General features: G+C 43.1%; 1 protein-coding gene across 1 annotated transcript in view; it reads left to right on the top strand.

Moving 5' to 3' along the window:
• The first annotated feature begins 1,603 nt into the window (after positions 1–1,603).
• Positions 1,604–15,893, top strand: part of LOC138638534 (apolipoprotein L3-like) — a 33,087-nt gene continuing 18,797 nt past the window's right edge. The window contains exons 1-3 of the mRNA XM_069727913.1: positions 1,604–1,942; positions 11,913–11,977; positions 12,082–12,111. Coding sequence (XP_069584014.1) covers positions 11,975–11,977; positions 12,082–12,111 — 33 coding nt within the window. The 5' untranslated portion in view covers positions 1,604–1,942; positions 11,913–11,974. The remainder of the gene's footprint in view (positions 1,943–11,912; positions 11,978–12,081; positions 12,112–15,893) is intronic.

Genomic DNA, 15,893 nt, shown 5'->3' with positions numbered 1-15,893 from the left:
ACATGGTAAAACCAATTATGTTGTTCAAAAGTACAACTCGTCCCGCAAAAAATAAGCCCTCACATGGCCATATTGACGGAAAAATAAAAAAGTTATGGCTCTGGGAAGGAGGGGAGCGAAAAATGAACACGGAAAAATGGAAAATCCCAAGGTCATGAAGGGATGAAGGGATGATAATTGTACTGATGGAGCTTCCTTCCTTCATCATGCTACAATGTGAATATATTCCAATATGCAGGGCGCGCTTAGTAACCCGATGTTTACCCTGGTTACCATCCTAAAAGTAAAAAAAAACAAACAGTACATACTTACCTACAGCCGTCTGTCCTCCAGCGCTGTGCTCTGCACTCCTCCTGTACTGGCTGTGAGCGTCGGTCAGCCGGAAAGCAGAGCTCTGCTTTCCGGCCGCTGTGCTCACACAGACAGTACAGGAGGAGTGCAGAGCACAGCGCTGGAGGACAGACGGCTGTAGGTAAGTTTGTACTGTTTGTTTTTTTTTACTTTTAGGATGGTAACCAGGGTAAACATCGGGTTACTAAGCGCGGCCCTGCGCTTAGTTACCCGATGTTTACCCTGGTTACCGGCATCGTTGGTCGCTGGAGAGCGGTCTGTGTGACAGCTCTCCAGCGACCAAATAGCGACGCTGCAGCGATCCGGATCGTTGTCGGTATCGCTGCAGCGTCGCTTAATGTGAAGGGGCCTTTAGAAGAACCTATGGCTTCTGTTTTTTTGGCACAAGATCAGAGGAGGCTGGGCATTTACAAAGCTGGGAAATTTTCATCTGCTGGCCTTTCCTACTTATGATTGTTTACAAGCCATAACCCTAACAGGTTAATTAAGGTCTGAAACCTTGCTCAAAGACATCTGAGCACATAAATCTCCAAGGTAACCGAAAGTTTTGCATCGGCCCATTTTCCTTTTTGTAATTTTTAAAATGTAAAAAATGAAAATGTATACCATATTTTCTGGCGTATAAGATGACTGGGCGTATAAGACGACCCCCAACTTTTCCATTTAAAATATGGAATTTGGGATATGCCCGCCGTATGAGACGGGGGTCATCTTATACACCCAGTCATCTTATACGGCGTGTGGTTCCCAGGGTCTGGAGGAGAGGAAACTCTCCTTCAGGCCCTGGGATCCATATTCATGTAAAAAATAAAGAATAAAAATAAAAAACATGGATATACTCACCCTCGGACGGGCCCTGGCTCACAGCGCTGCTAGCGTCTCCCTCTGTTCCTTAGAATGCAGTGAGTGAAGGACCTTCGACGACGTCGCGGTCACGTGAAAAGTGCTCTGGAAACAACCCAAAAAAACACGAAAAAAGTGCTTCAGTAAAAAAAAAATGCCTGAAGCGTCTTCTTTTTGAAAAACTCATCAGGCTCGCTTGCCTGAGCCTATATATATATATATATATATATATATATATATATATACTAATTCCTTCCTTCCGACTCCTTTTTTCAGGCACCATTACAAAGTCCTTACTAAGTTTTTATAAGGGTTAAGGCAAAGTCCAGATTCCAGACTCATCGGCACTCCCGTCATTTTATGATCGCGCATTTTCACTGTAAACAAAGACATGGCCTATTCGAAAAAAAAAAATCTTTCTTAGTAACTCTCTGCTGTACATGATATCTGAGGAGTGAGGAACCCTTTTACTTTCACTTTTCCCTCAAAACAGGACGCATATAAAATTGTAGTGGCGCACCTATGGCTGCAGCTATGTGACAGGTCCATCCGCTGTAGGATTCTGCAGGAGAAAGTGACCTGGAGGGATCAGTATGGTTGGATTGCTGACTCCAGCCAGCATATGGGAGAGATCACTGGATTTATAAGGTCATTTATATGAGGCCTTACATACACAGCAGGTGGAGTCTCATTTCTTGATATCGTTTCCTTTTTCTTGCACTGTATTTCGGCTCACACTTAGACCGCGGTAAGTACCGGCACATATCTTTATGCTCTTTAAGATACTTTTATTTTAATTCACAATTTGATGTAATTTCTGCAGATTTACTGCAAGTTAGCACACATCGAAATCAAGACTAGGTACTTTGAATTGTTTATCAATATATATTCCTATAGGCTATTCATTATAAGAATAATATATTGTAAATCTCATTTCAAACTATAATCTGTACTTTCATTGGCTGAGATTTGTGCTTTTAGGGCTCGCTCACACTAGCATATAATACGGAGGAGTGCAATACGAGAAAATATCGCATTGGACTCTAACCAATGTTATTCAATGGGTCAGTGCCCATCTGCAAGCTTTTCTTCAGCTCTAATCGGACTAAGGAAAATATCGCAGCATGCTGTGATTGGCGGCGTATATCGGACGGAACTCGTCAATGAGTGTGCCGTCTGATTTTTACCTGCACATCTCAAAGGAACCATGAAATGTCATCATCCAAGTGCAGTAAATTCACAGCCCAAACTGTCAGAATAGAATAGATAGAATAGATATATATAGAATAGATAGAATACCTATATGTCCAGTAGATATATAATGTCACAAGCCCTCTACATGTAATAAACCAGCACCCTTTAGTGCCTTTCATGTGGAGTTTTGCTACACCTTTTTAGGCTTGTTAAACCTAATAAATAAATAGTTTAAATAAAATATTTTGATAATCAGCCAAGCTAAAATAGACAGATGTGCGCTGATATTATCAGGCTGGGAAGGCCCATGGTGATTGAGCTCTTCCCAACCTAAAAATACAAGCCAGCAGCCACCGCAGGAGTGGCATATCTCATGAGATGAGCCAATTCCGCCACTGTGCCCGGCTCTTCCCAATTGCCCTGGTGGAGTGGCAATGGAAATGGAGACCTGAAAGATATAAAAAGAGAGAAATAAAGACAAGACGCAATATCTATGGATTTTGCCAACCTGATAATATCAGCTCTCAGCTATCAGCTTTACCTTTGCTGGTTATCAAAAATAGGGGGGCCCCATGTTATTTTTTTTAATTATTTGCCTATTAGATTAAATAAGGCTAAACATCCTTTAGTGTCACATGAAAGGCACCAAACAGTGCAAGTTTATTATATGTAGGCGTCTTGTGACATTAAGTAGCTACAAGACATTTAGCTATTTTATCTATTCTATATATCTTATCTGTCCCATACCTATCTATCTATTCTATATATCTATTTTATCTATGTACAGTATGTCTCTATCTACAATATATCTAATATCTTTCTATCATCTATCTTTATTTTCATGTAAGATTGCTTTATTAGTTTTGTACACTAGCTTTAAATTACATTGAGTATTACCGCATGTAAAAGATAATGTTAAAACTGAAAAACATACCGATATCATATGGATGCTAGGTGAGAAAAAAAATTGCAGACTTGCATTGCACTCGCATAACATAAGTTCAACTATACGGATTCCACTTGTCCAACTTGTCTATAGCTACATCAGAACAATTTTTATACGCGAATGTGAGCGAACCCTTAAGGGCAGGTGCAATCTGACAAAATATCAGATCGCACTGGGACCAATATTATTCTATGGGAGGATAAAATCACTGTGTTCTCAAGTTTAACCAGATAATTGAATTGCACCCGGCCATGCAGGTCAATAAGTCCATGGAAACCATCAGACTGGATGCACTTAGATGACATCTGAGCGCAGTCCAATTTCCGCAGACTCACAAAATGAAGATGGAGACATTATTTTCTCCATCTTCTCCTCATCCGAGAGAATCGGATTACACTATGCTGAGGCTCTGATCAGAGTTTGATCAGAGTGTAATTTGCATAATTGGCCCTATTCTCTCAAATGAGAGAAATGACAGCTGTGTGCACCTGCCCCGATCAGCGTCCATGACTTTGTCACCATCAATTACTGAAGGACCCAATTACCTAAAATTTGCCTTATAAAACAAGTTGACATTATTTGCACCCACCCTATAAAACACACCTACAGGTTATACATTGATGATATTACTGGCACTGATGCCTTGAACTACTACAGCTCTGTCTTAGAATCTGACTACAGAAAAAAATCTGCATTGAGTTTGTATGACTGTACAGATCTGTAATATGAGTTTTCCTGTAATGGATACACAATGGCCTCCATTATTCTAATAGATTAATATGTAAGAAACAAAAGTTTCATCTCCTGCCATAATATTCAGGTATTCTTGTCATGGACGCACACACATTATAACAATACACAAAGTGCCCTCAGTTCTATAATATGGACCCATAGAAAATCTTATCTTTCTAAGCTCGCCCTGTGCACCTTGCTTTGCAGTGCGCAAGCTCATAAAATAATAATTCAGGCGTGTTCTTAGCAAAGCAGTATATAGGCTTACCTTTACCCAAGTCAAAGATTCAGCATTACTATCCAACACCCTGCACCACCGTCCATAGACATCACCACAACTTGAGGGGGTGGTCTGATACCTAAAATGTCCATTATAAATATCTTTCTTTAACCCCTAAGCAATTCTGTCATTTGCTTTATTATAATATACCTTATACTTCTCGCTATCCTGCTAATCACTAAATGCGATTTTTTATTTCACCTCCTGTGAGGTTTCAATTAAGGTTAGTTCCATATAGGACATCGCAGGAGGCTGAGACTGTATTGTCTTCCCCATGGCTTCTGTGTCCCCTCCTAGAACACGATGTCATCAGGGGGTGGTGCTGCGGTCACTTACCACATTTTCTTTCAACGCTGCCCTCAAAAGATGTCCTAAATTGATGGCACTAATGAAAACTGTGGGAGTTGTGAGGGCAGCTTCGGCATTCTGCTTCTTACTGTGAAAAGAGATTATCAGGGGAGGCAGTAGAAGCAGGAAAAGTGAAACCAGCACTGCCATCAGCTTCTATCACTGCCCCTTGATGACAAATAATTTCAGGGTTATGATAGAAGCTGTAGGTGGTGCTGGTGTCACTTACCCTACTTCTATTGCTGCTCCCTGATGAGGTCTTGTTTCACAGTTTCCCTTTAATTAAATTTTTCTTTTCTCCAATCATAAAATGTTAATATAATTTGCATTGGCAGAAATATATACACTGATTTGTGAACACAGTTCCTTCAGAAGCATCCTTTTGATTTATATTTTTTGGTATACACATTAAGAATATGCCTGAACGTGATGTAAACATACTCTTACTATGTCTCTAAGTCTGGGGTCACACTTGCGAGTTCTATGAGAGAAACTCACACGAGACTCTCACCGCAGGCACTCGGGACCAGAGCATCCAGCTGCATGTATTTCTATGAAGCCGTACACTCCAGTCCCAAGTGCCGGTGGCAGTGCCGGGACTTGATGTGAGAGACTCGCGAGTTTCTCGTATTGAACTCGCAAGTGTGACCCCGGCCTAAGCTGATGAAAACACAGAGGAATCAAATCACTATAATGAGGCAGCAGATTCACTCTGAATTCCCTCTGGCCTCTGTTTAGTGGTTTCCTTTTCAGAAATGCACAAAACTGTGGTGGACCACACTTTTAGGCACGCCTAAAAGTCGGAAAGCACCAGATCATAGGCAGCCAGACGGCATGCACAGTGCCTCCATCTGCCTCATTATGAGAACAATGAATGAACAAACCCCAGCATTTCAGGAATTGTTTTGTTTTTATGCCGTTCCATGTGTGGTAAAATTGATAAGGCAGCTTTATTCTTCAGTTCAGTACAATTGCCGCTATACCACATTTATATTGTATTTTTTATGTTTTGGCACTTTTAGACAGTAAAAACTATTTTATAGAAGAAATAAGAATTTCTGCATCGCTTCATTCTGAGAGCCCTTACTTTATTTTTCTACTGATGGAGTTTTCAGAGATACCATTTATTTACATTTGTGTTTTTTATCTCGTTTTATTACACTTTTTGTTCAGAGATATAATGAAAAATCATGTTTTTCCCTCTTTTTTTACATGTTCACTGAAAGGGTTAACCAATGGGACAGTTTTATGGGGTGTATCATCACGGAAGTGGTAATACTAGTGATGAGAGAGTATACTCCTTGCACGGGTTTTCCCTGAGCACGCTCAGGTGGTCTCCGAGTATTTATGACTGCTCGGGGATTTAGTTTTCCTTCCCTCTGCTAGATGATTTGCAGCTACAGTACTAGACACCTTGATTACATGTGGGGATTTCCTAGCAACCAGGCAACCCCTACATGTACTCAGGCTGGCTAACAGATGTAAATCATCCAGCTGAGGCAAAGAAAACTAAATCTCCGAGCTATCATAAATACTCGGAGATCACCCGAGCATGCTCAGGGAAAACCCGAGCAAGGAGTACACTCTCTCATCACTAGGTAATACCAAACGTGTACTTTTTTTTTTTTTACATAAAAATAGAAATTTATCAGTACTATATATACACTGCTCAAAAAAATAAAGGGAACATTTAAACAACAGAATATAACTCCAGGTAAATCAAACGTCTGTGAAATCAAACTGTCCACTTAGGAACCAACACTGATTGACAATCAATTTCACATGCTGTTGTGCAAATGGAATATACAACAGATGGAAATTATTGGCAATTATCAAGACACACTCAATAAAGGAATGGTTTTGCAGGTGGGGACCACAGACCACATCTCAGTACCAATGCTTTCTGGCTGATGTTTTGATCACTTTTGAAAGTTGGTTGTGCTTTCACACTCGTGGTAGCATGAGTCGGACACTACAACCCACACAAGTACAGATAATCCAGGATGGCACTTCAATGCGAGCTGTGGCAAGAAGGTTTGCTGTGTCTGTCAGCCTAGTGTCCAGAGGCTGGAGGCGCTACCAGGAGACAGGCCAGTACACCAGGAGACGTGGAGGGGGTCATAGGTGGGCAACAACTCAGCAGCAGGACCGCTACCTTCACCTTTGTGCAAAGAGGAGCACTGCCAGAGCCCTGCAAAATGACCTTCAGCAGGCCACAAATGTGCATGTGTCTGCACAAATGGTTAAAGACTGACTCCATGAGGATGGTCTGAGTGCCCGATGTCCATAGATGGGGATTGTGCTCACAGCCCAATATCATACTGGATGCTTGGCATTTGCCACAGAACACCAAGAATAGCAAATTCGCCACTGGCGCCCTGTGCTCTTCACAGATGAAAGCAGGTTCACACTGAGCACATGTGACAGGGTCTGGAGATGATGTGGAGAGTGATCTGCTGCCTGCAACATCCTTCAGCATGACCAGATTGGCTGTGGATCAGTAATGGTGTGGGGTGGCATTTCTTTGGAGGGCCGCACAGCCCTCCATGTGCTCACCAGAGGTAGCCTGACTGCCATTAGGCACCGAGATGAGATCCTCAGACCCCTTATGAGACCATATGCTGGTGCGGTTGACCCTGGGTTCCTCCTAAAGCAAGACAATGCCAGATCTCATGTGGCTGGAGTGTGTCATCAGTTCCTGCAAGATGAAGACTTTGAAGCTATGGACTGGCACGCCCATTCCTCAGACCTCCGATTGAACACATCTGAGACATCATGTCACGCTCCATACACCAACGTCACATTGCACCACAGACTGTATAGGAGCTGGCGGATGCTTTAGTCCAGGTCTGGGAGGAGATCCCTCAGGAGACCATCTGCCGCCTCATCAGGAGCATGCCCAGGCATTGTAGGGAGATCATACAGGCACGTGGAGGCCACACACACACACTACTGAGCATCATTTCCTTGTTTTGAGGCATTTCCACTTAAGTTGAATCAGCCTGTAATTTGATTTTCCACTTTGATTTTGAGTATCGTTCCAAATCCAGGCCTCCATTGGCTAACAAATTTGATTTCCATTGATGTTTTTTGTGTGATTTAGTTTTCAGCACATTCAACTTTGTACAGAATAAAGTATTCAATGAGAATATTTCATTCATTCATTCAGATCTAGGATGTATTATTTAAGTGTTCCCGTTATTTTTTGAGCAGTGTATATATAATATCTATATATATAATTGCCTAAAGGTTTTTCCGTCTGTCTGTCTGTCTGTCTGTCTGTCTGTCCTGGAAATTCCGCGTCTCTGATTGGTCGAGGCCTGGCGGCCTCGACCAATCAGCGATGGGCACAGTGAGGATGATGTCATAAAGGACGTAGACATCCCGCGTCTCTGATTGGTCGAGGCCGCCAGGCCTCGACCAATCAGCGACGGGCACAGCGACGATGATGTCATAAAGGAAGTAGACATCCCACGTCTCTGATTCAGCGATGGGCACAGTATCAACGTAGATGTCATAATGGTTGCCATGGCGACAATGATGTCATAAAGGTTGCCTCGACCAATCAGCGACGGGCACAGTCTGCCGCTAATTCTGGAATCATCATTGTCCATATACTACGGGGACATGCATATTCTAGAATACCCGATGCGTTAGAATCGGGCCACAATCTAGTATATATGTATATATATATATATATATATATATATATATATATATATATATATATATAAATATATATATATATATACAGTACAGACCAAAAGTTTGGACACACCTTCTCATTTAAAGATTTTTCTGTATTTTCATGACTATGAAAATTGTACATTCACACTGAAGGCATCAAAACTATGCATTAACACATGTGGAATTATATGCTTAACAAAAAAGTGTGAAACAACTGAAATTATGTCTTATATTCTAGGTTCTTCAAAGTAGCCACCTTTTGCTTTGATGACTGCTTTGCACACTCTTGGCATTCTCTTGACGAGCTTCAAGAGGTAGTCACCGGGAATGGTCTTCCAACAATCTTGAAGGAGTTCCCAGAGATGCTTAGCACTTGTTGGCCCTTTTGCCTTCACTCTGCGGTACCGCTCACCCCAAACCATCTCGATTGGGTTCAGGTCTGGTGACTGTGGAAGCCAGGTCATCTGACATAGCACCCCATCACTCTCCTTCTTGATCAAATACACAGCCTGGAGGTGTGTTTGGGGTCATTGTCCTGTTGAAAAATAAATGATGGCCCAACTAAATGCAAACCGGATGGAATAGCATGCCGCTGCAAGATGCTGTGATAGCCATGCTGGTTCAGTATGCCTTCAATTTTGAATAAATCACCAACAGTGTCACCAGCAAAGCACCCCCACACCATCACACCTCCTCCTCCATGCTTCACAGTGGGAACCAGGCACGTAGAGTCCATCCGTTCACCTTTTCTGCATCGCACAAAAACATGGTGGTTGGAACCAAAGATCTCAAATTTGGACTCATCAGACCAAAGCACAGATTTCCACCAGTCTAATGTCCATTCCTTGTGTTCTTTAGCCCAAACAAGTCTCTTCTGCTTGTTGCCTTTGTCTGGATACAAAGCAGCGCTCCCGCGCCTGGCTGCAGTGGTGGTGTGACACGCCACCATTGCAGCCAGGCATGGGAGCGCAGCTTTGTATCCAGAGTCCAGACATTACCAGGCAGCTTATTATTGGTCCATCACCTACTTCTGGACCACAGACCTCCACACCACTAGAAGGTTACCTACAATGGCCACAAGAACAGTGGGACAGTAATAGCCGCCTTCTGGCACTACGGGGAGACCTACCCCTTATTATGCTCCTTATCTATTATCTGGCTTTGGATTAAGTGATTAAGTGAATAAGGCTCTGGCAGAGCCGAAATGTCAAGTGTTGATATCGCTTCTACTATATATTCTTGTTTCTGCTCCCATATATTGTGTATATATAATAAAATTTAAAGTAATTAGCATGAAATCTATATGAGTGCGCGGTGAAATCATACTATACTACTCTCTCCCTAAGCAGCCCAGCTTTCGCTCTGCAGCCACGCTGTCTCTGTCTGCAGCACAGCTCTCCATCCACCATCATGCTCTTTCCTTCCACAGACCCACTCTCCAATTGCTGTCCCGCATTTTCCTTCCTCAGCCCCACTCTGTCCCTCAGCAGCCCCTGTCTCCACTGGTCATCCTGGGCTCTCCCTCCACATCCCCACTCTCCACTCGCTGTTCCGCTCTCTCTCCCTCTGCAGCCCCTGTCTCCACTGGCCATCCCACTCTTTCCCTCAGCAGCCCAGCTCTCCAGCCACGTCCCGCTCTCTCCCTTAACAGCCCCTCTCTCCACCCACCATCACACTCTCCCTCCACAGCCCCGCTCTCTCCTTCCACAGCCCCGCGCTCTCCCTCCACAGCCCCACTCTCCATGCACCATCCCGCTCTATTCCTCCGCAGCCCCGCTCTCCATCCATGTCATGCTCTCCCTTCACAGCCCGGCTCTCTCCCTCCACAGGCCCACTTTCCATGCGCTGTCCCGCTCTATCCACTCGTGTCCTGCACTTTCCCTCTGCAACCCCGCTTTCCAGACGCCAGTGGGCGGGGCTATGTGGTGTGGGTGGAGCGCCACCAAATGCAGGGCCGCGGGGTACTCGGTACCGGTCCTCTCTGTCTTGGTGCTGGGGTTGTCACGGTGGCTGGACCTGGTCCGTGACCTTGCTAAGGGGCGTCCAATAAAAGGGTGATGTAGTCTGTCAAGGGTTTGTGATGCCACCTGTGGTATTCAGTCACGGTGACCGACGCTGCTTAGGGGTCCGCTGGGGTGATGGAATGGCAGCTAGATGGTGTACCTTCCCACAGGTGGAGTATATCCCCAGGGCTTCCCAGTAGTGTAGGTGGCGATGGTGTGAGGCGCAGTTAATAACGAGGACACAGGGTTGCAGTCTCTTTACCTTTTTACTGAAGACTTCGGGATCCACAATCCAGAGCACTGCTAACAGGGCTGGCTGAGTCCGGCCGGTCCGAAGGCACATCCAGAGTTCCCTTTGCAGGTCGAAATCAGTGCCTACCAACCAGCGCCTGTGTGTTGTAGTTCTTCCCTGCTGAGCATTCGGGATAGTCCTCACAACTTTCGTATCTGTTCTTTCAGTTTCTCTCCGTCCCCCAAGTTTATATCTGGATAAGACGCACCCGTTTGACGGGAAGGCTCGGAGCTATTCTGGGACCCTAGAGACGCCCCTCTCCAACTTTACCCCCTATGTCTGCTTAGGTGATGTAAGGTAGACAGCCGACCTAAAATCAACTGACCTGCCGCTGTTTGAAGTAATGCTTGAAGTCTGTTACTTCCTCGGCGTTCCGGCCACCGGCTACGCGCCTCAGTAGGATGTTGCCGTTCTCGGGGCACGACTCCTACTGGATATCTCCTTATGCTGCGATTTCGTTTCTCACTTCTCCACACTATCCTTCGCTTCGTGTCCTTTCTTAGGATGCCGCCGCAGGGTAGTGCAGGCGCGGCTCCGTACGTTCTGTCCTTTCTGCTAGGTACCTGCCAGGAACCCACCCCTGACAGGTCCTCCCTGGAGCTCTCCCAGGCTGCGTTCTGATCTAACTTCCTATCCAACCTCCAGTTTTACCAGTGTGAGGAATGGCCTAATACATAGTGCCTTTTGCTCCCCCTGGTGGCTGGAGTGTGAAGTGTAATGTGTGACTGTGATACCTGGTCAGGTGAACTCCTTTAGTGCAATCAGACATAACATCACTCCCCTTAGTGGCAGAGTGACATTACTGCAACGACCAGGACTCTGGGGCGCTGCATGGGCATGGCTTGATACATATGCACACACACGCACACATACATACACTCAGCTTTATATATATATATATATATATATATATATATATATATATATATATATAGATTTTGATGGCCCTTTAAGTCTCAGTAAAGTGGCAGCCAGTGCCCTCCAATTTTGCAAATGTGGATTTTTTTTCCATTCGTGCAGGATTTAATTCCACTTGAATATATCCGCTCATCTCTAATCAAGTGTACTATTGATTTATAAAAAAAAAATTAAAAGAATAATTAATCTTTAAGTTCACAAAATTCACATGAAAGTGGCATATTGACACCTTTAAACGTCAACTTTGTCATTAGCTACGAATTGTTAAGGCACAAAACAGATGGAACAAGAAACATATTTTCTGCTTTTATCTTCAAGTGTAATATTGAAAAAAAGATTCAAGATTTCCATCTTAATTGAAGTAAAACTGAAGTCCTGAAATGGTAAGTAAAGTAAGACTCTCTTCTGTGTTACTCCTAGAGCACTTTTCTTTATTTTTTATTTTAGCTGATTTAATTTATGTACATTTTTATTTTTCCTGTTATAGGCAGATGATCAGGATAACAATATGGATTTGGTAAGGACTCTTTTTGTCACCAAAATTCTATAATCCACTAAAACACCTACTTTCTAAGTTTCTGCAAATTAAGGCCTCATACACATGGCATTTGTTACATGGATCATGTACAGAGGGCTACATGATGGACGATGGATAAAAGGATTCAACCATTGAAGTCTTAAGGGTCTATCCTTTTTCCAACAGAAAGATAAAATGTTTCTGGTAGCAGCTCTTTCATAGAGAGCATAGGAGTGATTGCGCGAGCTGAGTGTCACTGTGTAAGGGGGGAAGGTAGAGATAGCTGTCAGATGATTGTTTAGCCAACTGCTATTTAATTGGGGCCTTATATCTAGAACATGGAGCACAATCCAGAGGCACAACTAAAGGTTCAGAACACTTGGGAGGACCTGAATCTAGCTGACCATGTTTACAACTCCAGTGGTTTAGTTTGGCTTTATTCTAAGTCATATGGCAAGGCTCATTAATGTCAATATTGAATTTTAGGATTGCAACTTCCAATAGTTGGCACTAGTGTTCAAGGCCTCTTTCTTTCTGAAGAGGCAATTTGCATTGGCACCCCCAAATTATAGTGGGCCAAAGGAAGCCTCAGATGACTATATTGAAAAAAAATATCACTTCACAAGAACAGGATCAATATTACTACAATACATTGCCCATATACTGGCAGATTCCAGTTCTGCAGATCATATAAGAGATTACAGTTACAGATATTAATTTACCGGTGACATTCTTTCTGCTAGCACAATGTCCCTGTGCAGATGGAGCAACGCTGTGACATCATTTCACCACCTCTGTCAAAGTGACCTGCGACCTACAGAACAGAGACTGGTAGAACTGGAAGAGCATGACTCCCTGCTCTACTGCAGAGTTTGTGTATCAACAAGCTACACACATGCCAATACAGTTAAGAATGGCAGATGCTCTATGTGGACCCATTGCGTGATTGGGTCACGGTTTCACGGTTGATTGCTCCCTTTTTCTTCCCTGTAGCCACACAACTGGGAAACCAAAACCAAAAACCTAGTGTTGGCTCAAAGTCTGCTGAGTCTACAGGCAACAGGTGTCAGTGTAAAAATCCCTGATATTTTAAAGTGCCATGCACTGTATATTTATGGCATTAGGGCCAGGGAGTTAAGAACAGTGCCTAAAATACACTTGTAACACTGTTAAAGCACAGGCTCAAGAACTGAGCCCAAGCATCTCCATTAGGAGTTGGCTTTAATGCAAAATCCATTAGCCAGGATTGAACCCTTGTCAGTGATCCCTGTGACATCTAAATGGTTTTACACTATCTTCCCCCTGAGACGTGATTGCAGGGTGCCAATGTGTTGCCATGATGACCAGATGCCTTAAGGTACCTTCACACTGAGCGACTTTAGAATGATAACGATAGCGATCCGTGACGTTGCAGCGTTCTGGATAGCGATATCGTTGTGTTTGACACGCAGCAGCGATCAGGATCCTGCTGTGACATCGCTGGTCGGAGCTAGAAGGCCAGAACTTTATTTCGTCGCTGGATCACCCGCTGACATCGCTGAATTGGCGTGTGTGATGCCGATCCAGCGATGTGTTCACTGGTACCCAGGGTAAATATCGGGCTACTAAGCGCAGGGCCGCGCTTAGTAACCCGATATTTACCCTGGTTACCATTGTAAATGTAAAAAAAAACACATACTCACATTCCGGTGTCTGTCACGTCCCCGGCATCCACTTCCCTGTATTCCTCCTGCATCCTGTGTCAGCGCCGGCCGGCCGTAAAGCAGAGCACAGCAGTGACGTCACCACTCTGCTTTACGGCCGGCCGGCGCTTACACAGGATGCAGGAGGAGTGCAGGGAAGCGGACGCCGGGGACGTGACAGGCACCGGAATGTGAGGTTTTTTTTTTTTTTACATTTACAATGGTAACCAGGGTAAACATCGGGTTACTAAGCATGGCCCTGCGCTTAGTAACCCGATGTTTACCCTGGTTACCCGGGGACTTCAGCATCGTTGGTCGCTGGAGAGCTGTCTGTCTGACAGCTCTCCAGCGACCACACAAGGACTTTCCAACGATCACGGCCAGGTCGTATCGCTGGTCGTGATCGTTGGAAAGTTGCTGAGTGTGACGGTACCTTTACAATGGTCCTCAACCCTACCTGATGGGATACATGTTGGCTTTATACAGAAAGTTAGAATACACTGCAATACAGTGTAAAAATGTAAAACACAGTGTATGAAAAAAATTGAAAATCTAATAAATCCCTAAATGATAGTACATTAAAAAAAGATTCCTAAAGTGCTATAAATAGAAACAATTAAAAACCTGTCCATAATTGGAATCTCCATGACTGTAACAATGCAAACCATAAAGTTACTGTTAATTAATCCATGCAATGAATCTCATAGTAAAGTGAAACAATTTAAGAATTCCTTTCTTATTGTTCCTGCCTCGCAAAAAAAAGAAATTACCAGATTACCAAAAGCAATGAAAAAGAAATATGTACTACCAAAATAATACCATAATTGTATCTCAAGTTGTAGATTTGCTGTTTTATCCCATCTTCATCACCCTAAATTAAAACAAAAATCCTTTTTACAAATATTCTTTTATTAGATTATATGTATTCCAAAACTGTCAGACGCAGAACAGTACTGAGGGCACAACAAGATAATGCTCAGGATCAATAGCCCCACACTTAAATACAGCACAAAAAAACAAGAAAAAGAAGTGTGTGCAAAAATGGCCAGGATCACCATAATCTAGAAGTGTTTATCAAAAGTTATTGTAGTACAATTATACAAGCAAAATACAAAACATACATTAAAAACAATTAAAAAACAATTAAGGCTAATATAATTAACACCTGGAGGATCCAATAGGGACCATCCAGACTCCTCCACTGTGTGCACAGGATATAGGCAAAAAGTATATGTTACGCACCAATAAAAAAAACCTGGGTTACAAAAGGAACGGACAATAAGTTCAGTGTATAATAGCAAACCAAATAGAGGAATAGTATCGAACAAGAGAGATATACAAATTATATTGTTCAGTTGGAGAAAAAAAACAAAATAGAGTGGTAAATAAGTCCCAAGAAATTAATACAGGGAAAAGAGGATCAATCAAACTGTTCTGTCTTCATACACGTTGATACGGTGTGTCATCCGACATACGGCATAAACCACTTCTGTCTCCCAAATAAGCAGACTGTTCTCTGTAGTCTAACTTGTTTATTGGTAAACATGAGCGCGGTAAAACTATAAGAATACAAATGATTTGTATAAGTATTGGGCAAATAATAACATGACTGCAACTAACAGGGAAAGCATACAGGATGATGCAACTTCTATAATAACTACATACAGCAGGTAACCAAAAATCACATTTCCTGTGTACTAGCTGCTATACAGTTAATCACACTCTGTACAACATTACATAGCAAGAACAGGGATAATGGTCTTACCGGATAATCTTAACCGGAATGGCAAGTAAGTGAGGTAGTTCAACACAGCAGATTAACACGTGTATCCAGGGAAATACAGAGAGAAAAAATGGAGTTTCCCCTTCCCATGATATCTTGGTGAATCCCAGAATGCAACACTCTAATAGTTACTGAAAAACACAGGTAATAAATTTAACCACCACTGGGTGGTGCTATAACACAGCAAAACCAAACTATGGTATTAAACCTTTTTAAAGCTAGATACGAAGCCCTGACCTTCGCTAGAATGGGCAGAACACTCCCCGCTTGGCATCAACCGATGCCACCCACAGGTTCTTTTGGCGAAAACAGTAAGA

The sequence above is a fragment of the Ranitomeya imitator genome, chromosome 5, assembly GCF_032444005.1.
Source record: "Ranitomeya imitator isolate aRanImi1 chromosome 5, aRanImi1.pri, whole genome shotgun sequence".
Classification (NCBI taxonomy): Eukaryota; Metazoa; Chordata; class Amphibia; order Anura; family Dendrobatidae; genus Ranitomeya; species Ranitomeya imitator.
Note: the sequence above shows the minus strand (reverse complement) of the source record. Positions and strands in the feature narration are given on the sequence as shown.